Source organism: Epinephelus lanceolatus, chromosome 7 (assembly GCF_041903045.1).
Source record: "Epinephelus lanceolatus isolate andai-2023 chromosome 7, ASM4190304v1, whole genome shotgun sequence".
Taxonomy (NCBI): Eukaryota; Metazoa; Chordata; class Actinopteri; order Perciformes; family Serranidae; genus Epinephelus; species Epinephelus lanceolatus.
In genome coordinates this window covers 23,069,665-23,093,916 of record NC_135740.1, presented here as the reverse complement: position 1 = coordinate 23,093,916, position 24,252 = coordinate 23,069,665, and the positions used below count along the sequence as shown (strand labels likewise).

The window sequence follows — 24,252 nt, the reverse complement described above, 5'->3', positions numbered from 1 at the left end:
GAGTGTATTGATTCCCCCCCCAGTATATAAAAGCAGATCTGACCAGATGGTAGCTGGGATGATGCTGGGTTCGCAGCAACAGCAGTGCTTTCAAAGCATGCTGCAGCACAGCAGTGAATTGTACCACAGTCATGAGGCGTCCATGTCAACAGATTTTGAGAGTCTAATTGTAAAAGTCCCACAAATCTGCACGGTACAAGGGTACTTCAGTCCTAAAAGACAGCTGTCAGGCAGTTACAACTTTACATTCCTAGTGTTTAAATGTACAATAAAACTGTGATTAAAGCTGTATACTGCACATACATAGATAACATATGGGATCATTTTACTTTGGCTTTAGTTCATGCAGAGCACTGAAGTGGTTTGCACTGCATATCCCAGCTGACATTTGGCAAGAGGCGGGGTACACCCTGGACAGGTTGCCAGACTATCACAGGGCTGACACATAGAGACAACCATTCATGCTCACATTCACACCTACGGACAATTTAAAGTCACCAGTTAATAGGGCTGGGTTTGAATAATCGATTCATCCAATTCAAATCGATCTTCATTTGAATGACCTGATATCAATTAATAGAATCCGAGATCGATCTTTAAATATCAGTTTTTCCCCACAGATGTGTGAAGCTTAAATGCTGTTAATCCCGCAGCACTAGATAATAAAAGACCATAGTATTGAGAAGCTCTGACGTTACCAGCTCTTTTATCTGTAACTGTTAGCTTACTAGTGTCATTTATTATCATGTTGCTGAAGCCTCTCCTCCTGCTAGATAAGATAACATACACATACACTACAAAATTGTGTTGATATTCAAACACGTTTGGAAAAAACGGCACCAAACTGTGGCATTTTCAGATGAAGAGAAGTGTAAATGTGACCAACTTGAATTCAAACTGAGGACTGTTCATTTGTTAATGATCTGCTGTTGTCTTGTGCCCCCGCCACCGTTAACTACAGCTCTGCCAAGTCCTCCATCTGTCTCACAACTACAGGCTGGTAACCCAGCACCCAGGGGTCATCAATCAACCTTGCATATGGCCAAGGACAATGGCTTCACAAATTGGTAGTGGTGTCTGTGTGTGTAGAACTGTTGCTCTCGCTCACAAGCCGTAGCTCTCACATTACAAAGAATACACACATGACTTGCTTCCCCCCTGTTTTTTTTCTTCTCTTATCAGCTACCAGTTTGAAAGCGCTGCATCTCTACAGTTTCTTCATCAAGCAGTGTCTGATGAAAAATCATAATATTTACTTCACACACAGACACAGACACACACACAAATCCTTTACACTTGTACATTTGGCAACATCTTATCAGCAGCAGACAACCTTGTTCATTTACATAAATCAATAACCTTTTCAAGGTAAAAATGTGGAGTGTGAAAATGAATTTTACTTGGCACTTTGGAATGAATGGGTATGCAGTAAGGCATGTCAAGTTATATTGCTCATGCATACTGACTTATTCACAGACACACAGATGAGAATGAAGTCATACTTAAGATTAGAAAGAAAAGAGGGGGAATAAAAGGAGATGAGAGACTCGTATTGAGGGAAGCGAAAGAGAGGTGGCGAGAGTGTGCTGCAGTGCTCCTGCATTACAATTGATTGGCTGGTTTAACTGCCAATGCTGCTCACTCGAGCTTTAAATAGATGGATAAAACTCTCTTTTACCCTACACACTTCCATTCGCTTCTCCACCCTGCCTTCTCCTCCTCGCCCTCTCCATCCTGCCACTTTTTCCTCTCCTCACTTATTCCCTTTTCTCCTCTTTTTGCTCCTATTTACTTTGCAGCTCTCCTCACCTCCTATGGATCTCATAAATATTTGAATCACGTCAGCTGAGAACGATTTTATATCCAAAGCATCATTGTCTCTGCAAATTAACATTTTACTGTTTATGAGAAAGTTTTATCTGCGTAATCATCCACATGTGATGCTGTCTGTACTTGTGTGTGTGCAGGAGCATAAACTCATTTGCTCATTTGTATGTGTGTGTCTGTCTGATTTCCAATTTGTCTGTGAGTGGAGGTCACGCACTAATCCTAAATTGTCCTCCAATCCTGTTAACCAGATACGAGCCTCCTTTTTCCCCGATCCCTCCTTTCCCTCTCTCCCTTCATCTCTCATTTCCTCGCGGTGATAAAGTCATTTTGCAGCGAAGTGAAATAAGATGGGTTTCCTCCAGCACTGATAGATGGAGGTGAGGACAGGCCCAAATAAGCGAGCGATAGAAACACAGCAGATCAGACAGCTATCAGGGGGAAGGTTGACATTTCATCTCTCTGCATTCTGGAGAATATGAGAGGGCACACGGGCTTGTAATGTGTTTTTCTATCTGTGTATGTGTTTTACAGATTGTAAGGAAACAAATGTGTTGCTCAGTTATGACAGATGTGTGCAGTGTACTATCTTCTCCCATGAGACTATCTAAGCTTCACCATCTTTATTATGTGTGTTCACTCTCAAAGATAAAGCTCTCCCATATCCTTTGACACCCCCAGATATGTTCTGAGTTATGTATGTTACGAGTTGATATGTGTTGGTGTACATCCATTCATATAGATGGTTGTTGAGATTACAGTGTTAACTGAGAGTGGAGACAAGACAACCTCCATCGTGTCTGACTCTCTGGCTGATTTAACGCTGATAAACCAGCATGTAAACTGCAGTGCAGTGTGTGATCAGGTCAGAAACTAGTTGATGTTCACAGCAGACACCAGCTGTGGCTCAAACACAACCCATTAGGTCCCTAATGGAGACAAGGCCACTCTCTTTTTATGATGTTAAAAGCCACATGCTAATGACTTGTACATAACACACAGCTTTGATCTATACACTCTGTGCTCAGTCTTAATTAACTTGGGATTTGAAATCATTTTTAGTTTGTTCACCGTGGTGAGGGCATGGGGTCTCTGTATGTGGTTTAAAACCCACTTTGTCTTTGATCTCAGTTGAGGTTTGATGGTTTTGTTGTTTTGACCTTTCATCTTTGTTTAATACAAATTAGGTACAGCGTCACCATGACCACCAGTCAAGAGTCTGTTAGCTTGTCTTTCACTTCATTTGTGCTAACGAAGTTAACCATTTAGCTTATGTTTAGGAGCAGGGCCATGCTGCAACCACACCTCTAATGACCCGTCAAATCTACTTAAAGCTTGTTTATGTAAGTAAATAGATCCGTTCATTTCCAATGTTGTAACGTCACTGCCTGCATACTTCCATGTGTCCTTTATGGCAATGGTGGAGGAGGTCGTAATAATGTGCCTTTCAGGGGTGGTCTGTGACGCCATTTAATGTATCATTACTTCTGGACGGAGAATTATTTTACTATATTACCAATTTGTACCAGTCCACTGCATAATCCACCATGGCACCCTCATGGGGCACCCTCCTCCTTGCAGCCGTACATATTCACAATCCGAACCCAACCAGACTGGACCATGGCTCGACTCCAACAAACAAAGTGTCTCATATGCTTCAGGCATCCTCGCGAGAGCCATGCTAGAGCTTTACAGAGCAATATTTTTGATAAAAGAATAAAGAAGAAAAAAAAGATATAAAAGGTGAAATTAATTTAATTAAACTAAATGATTTAGAATTTCTTTTTTTAAAAAAAAGAAATGATTTAAAATTGAGTTTTAAATAATTTTGCAATTATTACAGGGTGGAGTTGTGTTTGTGACATCACAGCACCTCCACCCCCGTCAGTGCAACAGCGAACACAGACCTAATAACAGGGGCCAGGTCATTTTTCCCCCTCTTGCTGTTCTCTCTTTGCTACTCTGTGGAGCAGGCACCGCTGACCTTTCTCAGCTTATTTCATCATTCTTTTCATCCCTGCACTCACAGGCTTCACAAAATCCCCATGCACACACATCCTTTCACCCCCCCATCCCTTCCTCTACCTTTCCCTCTGCTGTATACAGCAATATGGCCTCTGTTCCACCCAATATTTGTTAGTCAACCCACCAACCCAAGGGTCCCACCCAGTGACTCAAGGGGCGTCACCACAGGTGGCTCCTTTCAGCCTCCTCCTTCATGTCCTACAAGTTTGTTGTTTTCCCCTCCCTCCTTAACCCCACCCTCATCCCTTCCCCATACCCAGGTGTTTTTTTACATCACCATTCATGCTTCTTACTTTATTACTTCATAATCACACTCCGGAGAAGTAAAACCAACCAGCTGGAAGTCACATAACCCATCTGTATTTTCCATACAGACTCCTATCTCAGCCTTTATGAGCCACTGATTAAATCCTAGACTGTGAAAAAATAAAGGATGTAGCCACCGTGACATCACCTGTGGGTTTTTCTTACGCTCATTTTGAGGCATCCTGTTTGGCATTTTACCTTCAACATCTTGGATTTTTAGAGCCTGAAGTGATCATATTTGGACAAGAGGGTGGAGCTGAGGAGGAGCGAGGGGTGGATCTGCATCATAGACTGTTGTGACACCTCGCAGACAGCTTGTCACTCAAAGCTGCCACACCCTTACTTATGTGTTTCTTTAAGCCTTAATAACATTTAAATGGGTTAGTTATATTAAAAACTAACCTCCCATACAGTTGTCATGAACACGGCGTCACCTGAATAATTTTTCTAACCGAAACAGGGAGAATAAACACTTGATTCTGGTTTCACAAGTGTTTTCAAGTCCTCTACATTCCAGGCATTCCTTTCACAGCACCTGGACCAAGTGAGCAAACCACTTTAGTCTGCGGCCACTGGTCACCTCAGGCATACCACTCATACATTCACAAAAATCTTGACAACGCTCAATTCAGCTCCATTAAAATCTGTTGACTTTTTTGGTGGCCCACCATTGACTCAGGCAACTAAACTATGTGGCTCTCTCTGACCTAAATGTGTTACTTCCTCCTCCATGCTGACGTCCTTCCTCACAACTATCCATTCATCCTCAACCTCCAATACTTCCTCTTTTCATTAAACCTTTAAGCTCACATTGTTTTGATGTGTTCCTTGCTGGTGAAAAAGCTCTCATCTCTTTCTTTTACTGCCACTGCGTCTTTTCACCTCCTCCGCCTTCTGTGTTTTGTCTTTTCTTCTGTCTGTCAAACGAATGTGGGTTTGTGCTGTTAGCCTAGTGTGAAATGACACAATGCTCGGAGTCAATGAGCTGCTTTGATCTTTTGTCACCCTGGACACCAGCCAGCTGTGCCTGGCTGCCACGGCGATAATGTCACTGTGGAGATTGATTTGGGAGAAGATGGGGTCGGCGCCCAGAGAAAATAGTCCTCATTAAGCAGCTCACACCACGGAAAAATCAACGTTTACTTCATACCTTTTACCATTCTTCTTCTCCGTCTTTTTCTCCAACTCATTATTTTTCTTCCTGCTTCAGTTAGTAGAACATAACAGTCTGCCAGCTGGAAAACCAAAAGAACAGCTTGATGTTTTGCTGCATCAACTTTCAACTTCAGCACTACATTGTGCTGATTCTCCTGCACTGTATGTTCCCACTAACTTATTTTTGAACCTCAGAGATTAAATTTTATCCCTGATGTCTCCTTATAGGTCCAGATGCCACCAAGGACCCCTGTCTGAAGGTGCGCTGCCCTCCTCATAAGGTTTGTGTCAGTCATGACTACCAGACAGCCATCTGCACCAATCACAAGCAGCCAGCTCACAGGTAAGAGCCCGTAATCTGACATTTTATTAACCCCTGGTTTTGTTGTCATGGGTTTTACTCAGGGGGCAGCTGTGGCTCAGCAGGTAGAGCTGGCTGTCTACTAATCACAGGGTTAGCCTTTTGATTCATGGCTCCTCCTGTCCACCTGTCAGCCCTGTGTGAAAGGTATCATCAATGCCAATCACAGAAATAGGAGAAGTATGATAATTTGTTGTATTTCACCATGTTTTACAGCTGAGATCTCCCAGTCTCACTCTGAAGTCGTCAAAATATGGCACTTAGGCAGTGAACTGCAGCATAAAAAAAACAGCTGATAAAAAGCATCCATTAACAATACACAGTTGGTTGTCATTATAGTGTAACAGCGCCCAGCGGCGTCAGGGGGAAACACGGCAGGACAAGGACGAAAGTTAAGGTAGCGAAAGTCCAACTGGAGCAGGCAGGAGGGGTGGTGGATGGGTCCAACAAACACCGACTTTCTCCCGAGAGAGCGGTGTTCATATCCCATAAGATTCTAAAGCCAAACCCTGTTGTTTTTTTTCTAAACCTAACCATGTGTGTTTGTTGTTGAAGTAAAAAAAAACATCAATCCGTGGTGATGTACCGACATAGTGTGTTTATTTTGAAATAGACTGTATGTAAATTTTATATTTCCTGTGAAAACGCAAGTTGTATTTTGAAAGAAGACAATGCATGTAACAGACAGAACTTGACACGGCATCCCAGAACGACAACCAACGCACTCAGGGTACCTTGAACGTCGTATGTGGATGTGGAAAGTCCATGACCAAACATCAATATGTGATAAGATCAGAGTGAGTATGTGTTGCTCTGAGATCACAAACAGCAGTAGTCATCACTTCAAAATCATGTTTATGAGCAATTCTCATAAAACTAGGAAAGGTCGTGAAGTATCAAGCTCATTAAAATATGTTAAGTATATTTTTTTTAGCAGTTAAAGAGGGCCCCAAACACAAGTCATTATCAGTGTTGTCAACAAAACAACAAAACAGTGGGTGCTTTCATGCAAGACTTTCTTTCTCCTTAAATATGAAGTTATTATTAAGTTGAAGTAAACGCCTGTAACTCAAAATTGCTATGCAGAGTTGAACTTCAATATGCCAGACCCTCAGGGTACGTTAGACAAATTACACCCAGCACGCAATAAAGTATTACTTTGTGTTTCCTGTGTGTTAGCAGTGTCTAAGAACCCAAGCTGCTTCAGTGACAGACATACAGAAACATATTCTCAACACCAATTAATTTTAATCAAACTATCTGTTTGCTCTCTGGACTCTGGCAGCACCCAATTTGTTTGTGTTTTCAACCTTGTCATGTTGCCAATTTTAAGGTTTTTCAATTTTTCAGTTCAACAAGCATTTCCCCCAAAAGACATTTGAATGTTTTTTTTGTCTCTTTCTTGGGTTTAATTGATTTCCTCAAGTCATTAGTTCCTAAGATACTTGGTTTTAATGCTTTTCTTTGCATTGCATTAATTACAAGTCCTATTTTCTGCTTAATATGTCAAATTATTCACCTAAAATCTGCATTTCCCCAACAGCATCACTCACTGAAGCTTTGGACCATGATATTATTTTATCTACGAGTTAAATTAGTTGCAGTAATTAGCATAACACGGATTAAGTGTCCTCTCAAAGGGGAAATCCAAACTTTGTTCCTTCCAAGATATTTGTAAACAGATGTGAGAAATACAGTTAATGTGCACTATGCTGCAGCACGTTTATCGAGGAGGTGATTCATCACTGTTATTCACTGCTAACAAAATTGAAAAACAAAATTTGAAGATGCCCTGGACACACTTTGGTATTACTGTTGTGTTTACTGAGATCCAGAGGCAAATTAATTTCATTCTCTACTAAGAAGCTGTCATAACAAAAGTCCCAAGCATAACATGTACTTCGACTTGGATATTGCTCAGCACAGACTTCTAAACTTCCCTTATTGGGCGATAATGTTTGACTGCCGGCCTGGACATCTACATTAGCATCCAGCTACAATTCAAAAATATTATGAAGCCTTGCAGTGTTAATTGGTGTGCACCTCTGTCCTGCTGTGAGGGGACTGTAGTACTGTCAAATCAGAGCCTCTCAAGATTAGAGCAACATGGAAACTCACAGCAGGAGGTTGAACTACAGCGGAGTGTGTGTGTGTGTGTGTGTGTGTGTGTGTGTGTGTGTGTGTGTGTGTGTGTGTGCGTGCGTGTGTGTGTGTGTGTGTGTGTGAGAGAGAGAGAGAGAGAGAGAGAGAGAGAGAGAAAGAAACAGAAAGAGCAATCACTTTCTCTTTTCTGTTTTAGGCTAATATATCTATAGATCATCTGTCTACTCTTCTCTCTGTAGCTGTCTCTGTCAGTGAAAAGTTGTTGTGCATGAACTAATTTCCCGAGCCAAGCCAATCCCGCCCTTCAAATCACACTTAATAACCTGAACACATTCATATGCTTCACTGCATTTGCATTTATGCTAAGAGTGCTTGATAGGAGAAGAAGAGAAGCATGGGATTTGATGGGGAGGTAAATGAGGGGAAACATCTCAAACATCAACCTACAGGTTTATTGTGCCTCCGTCTTACCTTATCTGGTAGCACTGTTTTATTTATCGGCTCAGTGTGCATGTCTAATCTGCCATGGCAATGATTATGACTCGGTCGGTGAGTGTGACACTTCTAAAGAAATAAGAATAGGCTGACATGCTGCCTGGGATTTGAGTGTTGTAGTTTTACAGAGCGTAGATGTCTCACAAGGGACTGAATGATAAACTCTTACTTAAAACTTGATTTGAATATATTATGGGGGGAAAAAAGGAGGAATAAAAAAAAATCATTTTCTGTTTCATCTGTTTTTCTAAAATGACCAGAGACAGTGGTCCTCACTTTGTCAGTGTAGAATAATGGTCCACTGTTGGTAAGGTAAGAATGCGTGTGTGTGTGTGTGTGTGTGTGTGTGTGTGTTTGTGTGTGTGTGTGTGTGTGTGTGTGTGTGTGTGTGTGTATGTGTGTGTGTGTGTCTGTGTGTGTTTGGTCAAGGCGTTTAATTCACCAATAAAGCAGACTGAAACGTTGTAGATAAATAAATATTTCGGCGTCATTAATTCAACAAATATTTATACATTTCAGCAGTAAACAAGGCAAGGCAGTGTGCTGGAGTTTTCAGATTCAGATTTTAGAGCCTAGCTGTGAAAGAGGTTGTATGACTTTGGAACCTCCACCTGGTCACTTCAGTAGCTGATGTTCACTTTGCAACATTTGTTGTGTGACATTAGTTTCTCAGTAAAGAGTCTGTCTGGCTCTAATTCCATCTCTGCTCGATGGATCAGGAGGCAGCAGGGTGTTCAGTGAGAGCACTTAGATAGAAAATTGCTGCGAGATTTGGATCAAACGCAATTACGCTCGTTATTGAAAAGGCCTCGATGGACCAATCAGGATTCGCTCTGCTTCAGCTGACCCTGTCAACCAAAAACACTTTTAAAACTTTCTGCATAGTAGAAAACTGATTCTGCGAGTTTGGATAATTTTGCTGCCTGGAAAATTATTATTGCACTTCAATTTTCTCTCATACATAAATTTATGAGGGTAATGTTAATGTTAAAATGCAGTGTATTCACTAAAAAGATTTTGGCTCAAGCACTGTAGATATCATTGTTTGTTTTAAGTATTCAAGTATGTGTAGGAGACCTCGTCTTTGTTCAACTCACTAATGACAAAGTTTTGTTTAATGACTAAATAAATTGAAGTATTGTTTCCCCGCTTTCTCTCTCTCTCTCTTTCAGTGTGAAACCCAGGAAAGGCAGTGCAAGCCACAAGCACAGGCTTGAAACTGGCGCTCATGGGAAATGTAGGCTCTGCTCGGGGCTCCAGTCAAGTCCTGTGTGTGGATCTGATGGACATACCTACTCGTCCAAGGTGAGAGGTCTCCTTTTTTATCATTCATCTCTCTTCTACCTCTCCAAGTGTGCTGTTTTCCTCGGTCTCATTTTCTCACTAAACATCATTAATCAATAATTCAGTTTGTTTTCAACCATAAAAGCAAGGACATGATTGCTTCAAGACGTACACCAGCGCTTGAAGAGCTGCTGAATTATATAATATATGGTGTAAATATTTGAAATGATGTGTACTTTTCTTTCTTCTTTTTTCTTGATGGATGATACTTTAATTGTACTCATCTCTTGTCACCTTTTCACTCTACCTCCCTTACTTTCTCCTGCTTCCTCCGCTCTTTATGCTGTCCAATCCTGTCCTCCTCCGCTGTGTTGATTTCAGCAATACTTTTCTCTGTCTGTTATGCAAATGACGGAGAACAGGGTCAGCCATCAGAGGTCTTTCCAGCAGCTAAAAATCCTCTCTGGACAATTCGGAAAAGCTCTTCAACCTCCATCTTCTCATTTGACTCTAGGCCCATTTCCAGCCAATAACCTCTGCTCGTAATCTCATCCTCTGCTACATTAAATTATGCATTGCCACAAACTCACAATGTCGTGATGTAGGAGAAAAGAAAGGAAGGAAGGAAGGAAATGAGCAGAAGAAGTTCATACTGTGGGGTTGAAGAGGGAAATCAGCTTGTTGGAAAAGACAGAAAGAAGCAAAGCATTGTGGGTCTGTCCTTGGTATAACACACTGTGGATTCTTATTGACATCCACATTCATATTATTTTGGCTGCAAGGGCATGAAGCACAATCCAGTACACTAGATCATCATACAAAGGGAATCTCTTGAGCTGAATCAAAGTCTTTGTGACAGGAATATTGGCAAAGTAGAGCGAGCTATGAGCTTTCAGCACACCTGAACACTGCTGTCACTTGCTCAGTATCATTTATTAATTGCAGCGACAGTAGTGTCCGACGAGATGGAGTCAATAAAAAGCACGCCTTTGAGAGAAAGAGTTCAAGTGAGGTCATGTTTTTTTTTCATTGGGGCGCTTGTTGTCCATCCACACATCATCCGTGTTTTTCAGCTCAGCTCTGCACGAAATTAATAGACTTCCACACATTTGGCGGTCTTGCTGTTTTTATATTAAATTCAGGATTCAGTCTCCAACCCAGAAGTTTAATACAGTCGATTTTTTTGTCACTTGACAACCCAATCACCCAAAATAAATGTTGGCATGGTACAGTTCTGCAAACCATGGATATGTAGCAATTGTACGTTATTATGTAGCAAACATTTGATACTTTCTTTATGTTTCAACAATGGTTTAGGCACAAAAACCTCTTGGTTATGGTCTGGAAAAGAGCATGTTTTGGCTTGAAATATTCAGTTTTGGTGCCACAATCATAGCTAGAAATGCTACCAATGTTTTGCCACAAAATACCCAGCTGCAGCTTGGCAGCCATCTCACCAAGGTATCACATCATTCACCACCCCTTCCACTTTGTGATGACAAAGTCAGCTCATATACAAGTAACAAGAACTACGTCACTTTAGAAATGGTTATATGACATATATGAAACATACAAATGTAACATATTCTGGGTTTGCAGAAAAGTCCTAAGCCAAGATTTTCTTCTGGCCACCAGGCTACACATGAACTCATATAGGTACAGTTACAGTGGAAATGAAATCCTGTCAGTTCCTTCACTTTGTGCAGTTTACTGCTGTTACTGCTCTTTTTACATTGTAAGCTGCTGCTTGATTCAGACCGCAGCCCTAAGTTTCAGGCTGCAGTGCATGTGTTTATGGCATCCCGGATGACTCTGGTAATCCATGGTCTCTGGTTGGGGAATGATTTAACTGTAGTTTTGGGCACGGAAATTGGTAGTTTCAACCCCTCTGTGTGAGGAAGTCAGGACATAGGCTTTCCTAATGACCTACCTGCCTGCAGCTGTGCCGAGGAGACATATTGAAGGAGAAACAAGAGGAAGAACAAAAGGAAGGAGAGGGCTGGGAGGTCCCTCTGGTCGCTGCGGTAATTTAGTTGGAGGGGTTCAGTTAGCTGGTGGAGTGATGGGTCCCTGTGGCCCAACTTAAACTCTGCTCACCAGTGAGCTGCTGGTCTCAAGCTTATTCATGTTTTATTATTACATTACATGCCTCCCTCATCATGACCGCACACACACACTCAATATCCTATTAAGAGGACAGTGCTCTTATCTCCTGAGAGGCTTCAGCCCACTAAGTTAAGTCCATTACTTCCCTCCTCTTAAATCATCCTTCCTCTTTTTTCTCCTCTCCTCTCTCCTCTCTCCTCTCTTCTCCTCTCTCCTCTCCTCTATTTTTTCTCCACTGAGTCAGGTGTTAAAACACTGTTTCATCAAAACCACATTAACCCCTGGAGAGAGACAAACATAAAGATTCATGGGGCCTTTCGGTGTGCTGACAGTGACTGGGGGAGGTCATCCATTTCCTGGTGTCTCCCACTCTCTCCCTATCCCTCTCTTTCTCTCTGTCTCCCTCCCCAGACAGCAAATTCAATATGTTGAGAACAGGACAGAGCGCTGTTCCTTTGTCAACAAATTTCATTAAGCAACATTAGCAGCACTACCAAAGAGGTGACAGGGAGGAAATGGTGGATTTGAATTACAACATGGGAAATGAAAGTGCTGGCAGGATGAGCCTAAGCCCATGCATGATGCATGATACGTGTATAGATGTTTATGCACAGTCATGGTCTCGCCCTGACAAAACCTGTCGTCATCATCTCACAAACAGAATTTACATAACTCATTTCAGTTTTCATTATTCCTCTTGGAAGGATCTTGTAATTGGATTTTTTCCCCCAACTAGTCCAAACAATTTCTTACCCCTCACTTACCTGAAATGAGATTTATACTGTTAAATTACATTCTAAAGTAGTCCATTTTGCTTTTTTTCATTGCATTAGGTTTGTACTGCGGTGAATAATAGAATGTCACTGGGCATCTCTGTGTCTAATGGTGTGTCTACATGGCTGCCTAATGGACGCATCTGTTCATCGAAGATAAATGACCAATCCTGTCTCAGCAAATCTTTCCCTTAATCAGCTCGAGAAAGAAAGTTTGGAATTCAAAGTTTTTAGTTTGGTTGTGATTACATACTTTCAGCACAGTTATAACATGCTGACACATGCTGTAAATTGCGGAGAGTGCCCGATTTCATGATTCTTCCTCATCTGTGCTGAAGTTTTATTTTATTTAAAGGGGCACTGCACTTTCAAGTAAACGAGCAGTCATAATCTATGCAGCAGTAGCCCCAAATTCCTGACTTTTAGCCTCAGGCCAGCCTGGACTCACTCCCAGATTGTCAAATCATGATGCTTTGTCATGCCACTTGTCATCTGATACTGACGCACAAAGCTCCCTTTAGCATCTGCATGAGAAGCACAGGGGAGTGCTTCACTTTGCTTTTTTTTAAAATGGCTGTCTGTCCTTGTGTATCAGTTTGTGTCCCTCTCTAAATTCTGAGTTTTTTTGGGGTCAGTGAACACAGCGCAAGTGGAACACTTATTTTTTTCTTACAGCAGCAGTTTGTGGGGTTTTGAGTCACAGGGTGGACAATTAATCAGTCGATCCGATCAGATCAGATCAATGGATGAGAGAAAGAAGCAGCTGTTTGAGAGTGAAAGCAAACTTATAAACCCAGCGCAATGATTGATTAAGTTTCACTTTCACTGCACCTGATGTTCTGCTGCTCAGTCTGTGACCAGAGTATGCTCTGTGCTGCAGGACTGTAATTAATAACCGAACAGCATATATATTACAGCAGCACTCATAATGAACAGTCCAGCTCCAAAAATGTATTCATGCATTCATTTTCCATAACCGCTTATCCTGTTAGGGGTTGCAGAGGGACTGGAGTCTATCCCAGCTGACACTGGGTGAGAGGCGGGGTACACCCTGGACAGGTCGCCAAACTATCACAGGGCTGAAACACAGAGACAGACAACCATTCACACTCACATTCACACCTACGACCAATTTAGAGTCATCAATTAACCTGCATATCTTTGGACTGTGGGAGGAAGTTGGAGTACCCTTAGAAAACCCAAAAACTGGCACAGGGAGAACATGCAAACTTAATGTGTGATTTAACATAACATTACCCAAGTACATCACATAGTAACGTCTAACTGTATTCCCGTAACAAACACATTTATTTTAACCTTAACCATGTTTCACGAAGTAGTTTTGTTGCCAAAACCATGACCATTTTACACTGCTCACCGCGTGTTAAGTGTTGTACCCAGGAGACAGCTGTGCATCTCATACAGATGCTAAAGGATGCCTTGTGCATCACTACCAGACGACAAGGGGCCTATGATGTAACGTCAGTATTTGAAGACCTGGGAATGGGTTGCTCTGGCAGTGCCAAGTTCCAAAAACGCAGAACCCTACACTTCCTACAATGCAGCTCAATAGTACCAATACATTAGCCTTTTAATGTCTGGTCATTACCCATATCTTACCAGAATCAACCAAAGGGAATAAAAGGCAATATTTGGATCTAGAGCACCTGGCAGGGTTGAAACACTGCACGCATACTTTTTCAACTCTAATAAAGTATTCCATACACTCTATTTTATTCATCTACAAGCCCAAGGCAAGATAACAGTGATGACATCATCTGGGTTGTTTTCCTAGACTTTAGAGAGCACCTTCAGAGTCACTAAAGATGTTACAGCTGTAAAGTATTCCCCATGACGAGTATACTGATCTTTATGTGTCTTTAGGTGGAGTTCCCGGCCCTCAAGTCTGTGACATAAAGCCTCCATTAACTTGTGTTTTTGTTGTGTTTTTTTTACAGTGTAAGTTGGAGTTCCAGAGCTGTCTGTCTGGGAAGACGATCTCAATAAAATGTGACGGGTTATGTCCTTGTTTGCCGGGTCAGGAGCTCAGCAAACCACCACATAAGACTGAAAAGGCTGGTGAGTACTGTAGCTTTCTCTGTTCATGTAAATGAACTAATGGGTAACTTTCGGTTTGGCTATCCATCCTTAAATACAGTACACACACAGCCACGTCCATGGATGTAAGTCAAACCTCTTGGTATTTAGGCTGTTACATACTTAGTCTTCTTCATCTCTATGTCCATTTTATCTGTTGTAAGACACTTTTGTTTCAGGGGGATGCCTCAGAGAAAAACATGACTCCACACACACACACACACACACACACACACACACACACACACACACACACACACACACACATTTTCACTGGTAATCCCTCAAATTCTCCGGTGATTCACGGTGTTTCCATCCCTTTCCTGTCACCTCTCCCCTTACTCATGTTTTTTTCTTCCCCTCCCATCCCATCACCCCCGCCCCCCCACCCCCCCACCCCACCCCACCCGTTTTCTGGCAGCTACAGGGAGCAGTGATGGAGTGAGTGTGTGTGTCTTATTGTTTGTCATGAAAATAGGATTTCAGTAGATGAATGGAGAGATTCTGGAGGAGAAATACAATCTAAAGGAAAGCAGCACAGAAAAGGATGGATTGTTATCGTTACTGGCGTCCTCTCACCCAGATGAGGGAGTTGTGGGATGGTTTTACTTTGTGTGTGTGTGTGTGTGTGTGTGTGTGTGTGTGTGTGTTTGCTGTGAGTCTATCTACCGATCCATCCGTCTATCTTTAGGATATCAAATATTTGGGCATGCTCATATACAAGCACACACATAGTCTGCCTTCGCAGGTCTTTTCTAATCACTCTCTGATTAGGAAGCATTTAGAGGAATCCCGAGGTTCATCAGGCGCATTTAATATAAACGAAATGTGTCTGATAATTAATGACGGCTCCCTCTTTATCTTACATTCTTCATTAGTTTAAGGCTGAATGATGGCGGGAACGCAGAGTAATTTTGTAACGGAGAAGTGTTTTACCAACTTGACTGCTGCCTAATTAATTTCTCTCCATCTTTGCTCAGTAGAAACTATAATTATGTGTTTGGTTTGCTGAGAGCTTGACATTAGGAGGGAACAGGCTGGGAGAGAAAGATAGTCTATTTTCAGATCTTGGATAGTGTCAATATGAGGCATTGCACTTAGTTTCACTTTTGGATCTCCGCTTTGAGTCTTTCCTCTAAGTTTTCTGTTTAAACTCCGCCTTTCGTCACTTTCCCATTTCCTCCCTTTCCCTCTGGCTTGATCTTCTTCTCATGAATGTCACAGTACTTTTCAGTACAGTCTGTCCTCAGACCATCACTGAGATAGCAGGTCCAAATGTTTGTGCATTCAGAGGTAGCAGAGATGATAGAATCTCTCATTAGATCAGCAACACAAAATGGTAAACAGATGGAGATGGCAGTAGGTGAGGGAAGCACCGTGTGTGTGTGTGTGTGTGTGTGTGTGTGTGTGCGTTAGTCCGCATGTGTGTGTGTGTGTGTGTGTGTGTGTGTGCGTGTCAGATTGTGTTCCTATGGTAACAGCCAAAAGAGTTCGGTATCTGCGATCACTCCTCTATATTTACTGATAGTCATAAGTCAAGTTTAAACTGCATATCCTGCACATTTATATCACACTGCTAAATATCTGTGTTGACACAACACCTGCGTCTGTAACTAGCTCTATAAGCATCACTTTTACAGTAAACAGGGTTCCTGTGTTTCCACGTCACAGCAGTGGTGTGTTGCAATGTTGCTTTTATACTGGAGATTAAAGAGGAATATCACCTAGATTAAGAATTCCAGTAGGTTATTTCCGGGGCCTCGAAAAGTTCAATGGGACGGCTGTGGCTCAGAGGTAGAGTGGGTCATCCACCAATAGGAAGATCAGCAGTTGGATACCTGACACCTCCAGCCAGCATGTCGAAGTATCCTTGGGCAAGAAACTGAACCCCAAATCGCTCCTGATGGCTGTTCCATTGGTGTGTGAGTGCAAGTGAATGGTTACTGAGAAGCCTCGGTCACCTGAGGTGAATGTGTGTGAATGGGTGAATGTGACATGTAGTGTAAAAAGCACTTTGAGTGGTTGGAAGACGAGAAAAGCGTTGCACAAGTGCAGCCTCAAAAACACCAGAGAAGTAAGTCTTAAACTTGTGATGTCATAGGGTATAAAGTTTGAAGCTGCTCCATAGACAGTGAGAGGGATCCTAATTTTACGGACCCACTGAAGTTTTGCTTTCTTTTTTATATGCAAATTATTTTTCTTCTGTGTTCTCAGGTCTAAATCAGAAATTGTACCCATATACTCAGACATTCCCATGAGTGCTTTCTCCATTCGTTGTCCAGAAAGCAGCTCCAGACTCTATATGCTATGACATAACAAATTTGAGTTTTACCACTCTAGTTTTTGGATTTGACAGAGAATTGTTCATGTTTATAAATATTTTTGGACCATCTTTGACCATAGGAATAACAAGTATTAGTCTTTAAAATGGGCGTAGTTCCCCTATAAGAATATCAGATGGTGTGGACAGTATGTAAATCTTTAGGGGTTGGAAAAAAGCATCTTTAACAATACATCTTGATAATATTAAATACTATTTTTTTACTTTTTTGGTTGTAGAACTGTTGATATTACAGTCACCGTTACAAAGCACAATTGGGAACACTGGTTAATACACACTTATCACAGTTGAAATTAGGGAAAATAATGTTAATATGTGCATTGTTAAATCTTGTTCACATTTGCATAAAAGGAAATGTTTTAACACAGTTCAAAACATATTTTGGTTTGGTACTGAGACATCTGACGTCATCTGGACCCAGCATGGTCATGATGACAAAATGTTATTTTATTTTCTACATGAAAAAGCTGGATTTTAAAAGCAATATCAAGGAGTGTGTGTGTGTGTGTGTAAGCTCTGGAGGGCAGATTAGGTACGTGTCATGTAGTGAGTTGACATCAGGAAAAATAAGCCAGACAGGCAGAACTAATGAAATTAAAGTGCCACTCAGCTGTTTAAATCAAGCAAACATAATCATATACAGGTTTGGTTATTTTGCATGACATCATACCCTCACAGCAGCGGCTTTGCTGAGGCCACTGACCTCACAGAGCTTTGATATTTGTCATGTACATTAGTACCTGTAGCACTGCTGTAGTTTGATTATGAAGCACTTTTACATCAGTGGCATCACAGTAAAAGATATGACAGTATTTAAGACACAAGAAGTTAAAATATTAAGTTCAGTGTGGTTAAATTCAGCACTGAATAATATAAGGCATAAAAAAGCTGCTCTCTGATAGAACTAACCAGTGAAGTCAAAGCAGGTCGTTAGCCTGATTAAAAACATCTGATTTGACTTCACTGTTTAGGGTGTGGTCAAGACTGTGTTCGGAATGAATCCCAGTCAGTACTTATTTTTAACAGACTCTCATAAAGTTACTCTATAGTTAGAGGTAAATTGAGGTTTTTGACACTTATTAATCAATGTCATTTTCCTGACAGCTGTCGTGCCACATCACTGAAATATTCTCTTATTAAAATGTGAAGAACTGCATTGTAATTTAAGCTACTTGCTGTGGAAACTATCCCCTCTTATTATTTCTCAGACAAGACAAAACGTTTTGTTGCTTTTTGGTCTCAAACAGTGGTCCACAGAACAAAGTCACCTTATGTATACTGTCACTTTAGAAACGTTGACACGTACTCAATTCAATTCAGTTCAATTCATGACTTACAAAAAACTGTGTTGTAACAGTTTGAAACTGTGCTTACTTAGGGCAACAAAAAAAGTTAATCTTGGGTGCATCGGTACAGTGGACAATCAAGAGAGGATGGCAGAGGAAATACCTGTACACCAATTCAACTGAGCTGGACAGCCACAAAAAAAGATTCACAGGCTGAGATCAATGCCAAAAAAATGTCAATTTATTCAAAACATCCGTGCACAAAAAGAAGAGTGCTCAAACTGCAAAAATTAATTTTAAAAAGTAATAAAAACAGCAGCAAACAATTCAATCCTTGACTATCATCAGTGCTGCTAACCAGAGTGCTTCACAGAACAAACACAGACAGGTTCCTACCAGGTGTGATCAATCAGTCAGCTGGTGCCACTAATTAGATGAGATCAACTCTGAGGAGCAGAGGCCTGACTCCCAAATCACAATGACCTGTCCAATGAATATTATTTAAATCACAACATCCTCAAATGCCAACATATGATAGCAAATACAAATGTATGAACAACACTTACCAAAAAGTAAATATAACAAAATGGAAATAAGAGATATAAAATATAAAAAATAAAATAAAATAAAATAAAATACATATGTTCAAATAAATAAAAAAAGAAAACAATTAAGAAAACAAAAAAAAATAATTAAATGAAAAAGATAAGACGCAAAAAAAGAAAAAAAAAGATGTATATGAAAAAACAAAAATAAAAAGAGCAAATACAAAATATGATATGGATATGCTTTATCATATTTTGTATTTGCTCTTTTTATTTATTTATTTATTTATTATTCCTTCTGCCATCCTCTCAAAAACATACGGACATTCAAATAGAAAGGCATGGAAGTAATGCAGTGACTATATGTAAGTATTAATGGTGGGAATCACCAGAAGATTTACAATACCATATTATTGCTATTTCAAATATGTTGCAAGATGCTGAGTATTGCGATAAAATATATTGTGATGTATTGTGATATATTACCTTTTTTCAACTGTAAATCATGTCCCCAAAGGAAAACTTTGTCAGCATCTCTTTGATGTTAAAATAATCTCTGATGGAGCCTCATGAGACTGCAGGAGAAATACTAACCCAAGTCAATGGGACACTGCCTGGTGAAATTTGTGTTATCGTAACTACTTTTCATTTAAAGATAAAACTTTGTGAGGTGGACAGCCGGTCTCTGACGTGAATGCCAACTCTCATGCTGAGACAGTAAGTTAGTATATAGTGTTCTATGGTCCGCTACTCTGAGTCAAAGAAACCGATTCAACAGACAGTAGAAAGCAATGAGACACCTTGTAAAGAGCAAATTGTCTTTTAAGAGTTGGAGAAGAAGAGGTGGAAGAATTCAGCCAGCAGCTTTTATCGGTGGATCTCTGTCTCCCCATCCTCTGTCTCACACTCCCTCCACTTTGATTGATAGCTGTAGATGCTACAGTAAGTGTGTGCTGCAGTACACTGTTGATTTGGAGTGTGGGGCGAATATTGTTTTTTATTTGACAAGGCAGAGTGGAAGGCTTCAAATATCATACTTTCTGAGTACCTTTGCCTCAGCCACACTAATAACCTTTATATATCACAGTGTTAGTGGGTGTGTGGGGAACGTGTCACCGTCTCTGTCTGCTGTTCATTTATTTTCTGTCTCAAGCCTCCAACCCATCACTTTACAGAATGTTGGGTTAAAGTTTCACCTCAACTATTTTTTGGTCTTTATTCAGTCCTGTGAGAGAAGCATCTTTGTTTTAACCCTTTCCTTAGCGCTTGACATTGTGTCAGATTGACACAGTACAGAACTGTAAACTACGAATACATGAGGCAGAAACTGTCTGAGAGAAATTAGAAAAGGATGTCAAAGATTAGGCCATAATTACAGGTTAATTGTATATGTTAATTGCTAAATTTGATGTAATCTTTACTTTAATGGCTAATTAAGATCTGTGTTAATGATCACATAAACCTGATTTGCTCAGAAAAATCAATTGCTGCTGTTTGCCTGTTTGTCAGCGAAGGTTAACACATCGACACAGAGATTTAATTTGATCTGTCGTTCACCCCGAGGCAACACTGCTGTGACGTCCAACATCATCGCTCTCTCACATAAAACCCGTGCCTCGAGCTGACACAAAGCGATCAGGCTGGTGATCATGTGTAAAGGCCTGCGTCCATGTTGGTTGTGGTCAAAGAGATTTTTTTAAAACAATAATTTCCTCTCAGCCACTGTTGAACAAAGACATTGACAAAACAAAGAGAACTGTTAGAGGCTGAATGGGCTAAATCCCCTCGCTAAATTAAATTTTTCCTGGCAATTCTGTCTCGCAGCTCCGCAGAGAGCGCACAGGAGGACAGATTGTGTTCTCCTCTCTTCTGCCTCCAGACTTCCTATCCTCTCCTAACACATGCCAATTGCTTAGGGGGTGCTGACTAGTGTGAAGAGTGCCTGTGGAGCATTTTTAGTATGTCCTCTTGAGACTTGAGGGGGGGTGGAAAAAGCTGCATTGGTCATTTGTTCAAACACCGAAAACAAACAATGTTTACGGTTTTCTGACAAGCTTACCTCATGTGGCCAGGACATTGTTATGGTGATGCAAACTCTCATAGGGAGGGTGTCAGGTGGATGGCTGGGCATGCAGATTTGGCACAAGAGACTACTGTGTGCATCTTTCATCCCACCAACAGTCAGAGTGTTTAACCATGGCAGGATCACGTTATATAATTCAACCGTAATGACAACCAGCTGAGCGGGGAAAATGGTTTCAGCAAAGGTGTCAACAAGTAGGTGGTAAAATGTCTTCAAAGCTACCATTACTAGCACTTACATCTAAACCACAGACTGTGTAAATAAAGTGGTTGTATCTTTCAAGTCTGGAAAGTGAAGCCAATGTCAGCACAATTTTTTAATGGCCAGCAGGGGGCGACTCCAGTGGTTGCCCTAAGACGTCCAATTGTATAGAAAACTGTAGGAAAATAACACTAAAACTCACTTGATTTATTACCTCAGTAAACAGTTTCCCAATGAGTTTATGTCACTAGATTCAAGCATGCTTTAGGGCGTGGCTAGCCTGTGATTGATAAGTAGGGTGTGCATAGCTTCTTCGGATTCTCAGTCAGATGATAATAATTATAAAAATCTTTAATAAGCTTTTCAAAAGTTACAGAGTGCTTTACATGTGAATAATTAAACTGGACAAGACATGAAACTTTTAAAAGAACTGATAAAAACACTTATATCGTATATCAAAACTGAGGAAATAAAAGACAGTCTAAATTAACTTAAAACTCATGTAAAATCAGGAAAGGCTCTCTAATAAAAGTATGTTTTAAGAAGGAATATTAAAGAGATCACTGACTTGGGTGACCTGATTTCCTTGGGCAGACTGTTCCAGAGCCTCAGGGCCCTGACAGCAAATGCTCTGCCCCCTTTAGTTTTCAGCCAGGTCTCTGGAACAGACAAAAGACCTCCGCCCGGGGACCTCAAAGTACGTCCTGGTGTGTACAGTAGTAGGAGGTCGAAGATATAGCTGAGAGAGAGACCATGAGGAGCCTTAAAAGTTATCAGCAAAATCTTAAAATCTATTCTTAAACACACTGGGAGCCAGTGTAAAGAGGCCAAAACTGGAGGGTTTTGATCACGTCTCTTGGTTCTGGTTAAAAGCCTGGCAGCTAAATTCTGTACAGTCTGGAGTCGATAAATAGATTTTTGATTCAGACAAGAAAAGGGGCTGTTGCAGTGATCCAGGCGTGAAGAGATTAAGGCGTGTAAAATTGTCTCTGTGTCTTTAAAAGTTCAAATGGGTCAGTTTTTTTGGATCGATCCACCCCTTGCTCCTCCAAAACTCCACCCTCTCATCCAAATATGGTCACTTCTGACTCCAACACTAGCATGGTGAAGCCAAAAGCCAAACTCAAGGCTTCAACACATTAGTTCACAAAACGTTGTGTGATGTCACAGTGGCCACTCCTGCTTTTTCATATACAGTCTAGATCTAAATAAATTAAATAAATATCAACACCAATGCAACCAACTTGTGTCTTTAAATGAAGCTGTTTACTGTCTATCTGATCTTGTTTCACTTATAAGCGAACTGCTTCAAAAACCAAGCAACACCTCAAATTAAGCTAATTTAGGCTGTTTATCTGGTGTGACTACAAAGATAGAAATAGAATTAACCTCCTTGGAATAATGTCTGATCAGTGCCAAGTCATTATATCAGGGTATTTTCCTGTTCACCCATTGTTCACCTGCACAGGTGTTGTCACTTAGCCTGGCTAATAAGCCCTCGTCTCAGGACTGATTGAGTGTGTAAAGATTGATTGATATCACCCACGTGGACTTTATTAGTGAGCATACATAATAGGCTTTTTACAGAGAAGATATTTTGACATGTGACAGAAGGAAATCATAAAATTAATGACGGCTAAATTACATTCATTGTCCAGTGTCGGTGTAAAATCAAAAGAGTTTTACTTCAGTTGGTGCATGCTCCCATGATCGCCATCATTTGGGGACATGGTGAAGTGGTCATAAAACTCAATCCAAGCTGTCCTAAGTTAGTCTTTTTCTCGTCTTGATATTCTGACAAAATTAAACATGTCGTAAGTCTTTAGTCTTGACTCAAGCAAATACTGAAGTTCAATGACATGACATGAACAAACAGGAAGAAGGAAAGAGGGGAGACAGTTAAGATAGAGGGGATTTCGGGGAGGCGCCAGAATGTGAAAAAGTCTTGGTTCTCGCTCTCTCACATTGTTTTTAGACGTGTGTCAGACTTTAGTCTTTTAAAAGTCTTTTCAAAGTGTTTTCAAAGTCATCCAGTAAGCATTAGCTGATTAGGTTTTAGCCTCCTGGTATTGTTCATGTTGACTCACTGTCACACTACCATGGCTTACTGGGATATGGGAACAGAGCCATGGTTAATGATGTAATCACATCTATGTTTTGGAGGGCAATAACAAATAAAATGCTGCTCTCAACCATTACCAGGTCAGCACTAACTGAACTTAACTTTCATACTAACTTGAATGTCTTGAGTCCAAACAGCAAATAACTGAAGAAGCAAACACTTGGTAAAATGAGCTCACTTTACAAAAACAGTCTCACTCCTCAGGCTACACCTTAGTTCTGTTTCTGGCGCTCCTCTTTGTACATGTCTTCCCTCTATCTCCACCTGTCTCCCTGTCCGTGCAGACAGTGTATTACTGATCATTTTCTGGGCTAACCTTAACTCTGTGCCAGTGAGATTGTTCTGGAGAGCTGATAGCTTGAGGCAAAGAAAATCAAACATACCCTTGTATCTTTTTAATGAATCTGACCTTCTATCTTCCTCATATCTCCTATCCGACTGTCTCAGTCCATTTCTTTCTCCTTCTGTTACCTTGTTAAAAAGTGTCACCTTACTCCGCCGCCTCCTATCTCTCTTCTCTCCCTTTCCATCTGCCTTTCATCTTGATCTGATCAGACCACGCTCCTGATGTCTCAAGGTGATCACCGCATGCTTTTTCCTCCGTCTAGATTTAGAGCCACTCCTTCTCTTTTATATGACAAACTTAGTTAATCATTTAGAAATGATAAAGGAGACCCATGATGGGACACAAAGCCTGACTTCTCCTGATGGTTGGAGTTATATATTAGGAAGTCTGGAGGACACATTCATCTCCCGACCTAAACCGGCCTGGAGGGATTGCCACTGTATGTAATTTGGGAATGTTGCACTCAGTCACCTCCTAATGGCAGTCACAACCACAACATCTGATGGTGGAGCGAGACTGCTGCGTATTTGTGCCAAACTTAAGGGGACCAAAGAGGATGCATCTTCAGTAAACAAGATAGACACAGTTTGTAAATTAAGCTGACAGTTTTGACAAAGCTAATGATGAATAAATGATTGATTGATATGTGGATGGGTATGGCACAGTTTTGGTTTGAGGATTTTATGCCTCGTTAAATGCGGTGTATTCATTACGTTAGATAGATTTCAAGTGCCAGTGAGATAAAAAAAGATTACATAAGCTGAGTGTAGATTTAGTATCACGACTAGAGAAAATT

The 24,252-nt window shown here is 40.9% G+C and overlaps 1 protein-coding gene across 2 annotated transcripts in view; it reads left to right on the top strand.

Moving 5' to 3' along the window:
* Positions 1 to 24,252, top strand: part of spock1 (SPARC (osteonectin), cwcv and kazal like domains proteoglycan 1) — a 156,488-nt gene that overhangs the window by 114,983 nt on the left and 17,253 nt on the right. For both annotated transcript variants that reach the window (XM_033633715.2, XM_078169329.1), the window contains exons 5-7: positions 5,542 to 5,656; positions 9,445 to 9,577; positions 14,394 to 14,514. In XM_033633715.2, the coding sequence (XP_033489606.1) occupies positions 5,542 to 5,656; positions 9,445 to 9,577; positions 14,394 to 14,514 (369 nt within the window). The remainder of the gene's footprint in view (positions 1 to 5,541; positions 5,657 to 9,444; positions 9,578 to 14,393; positions 14,515 to 24,252) is intronic.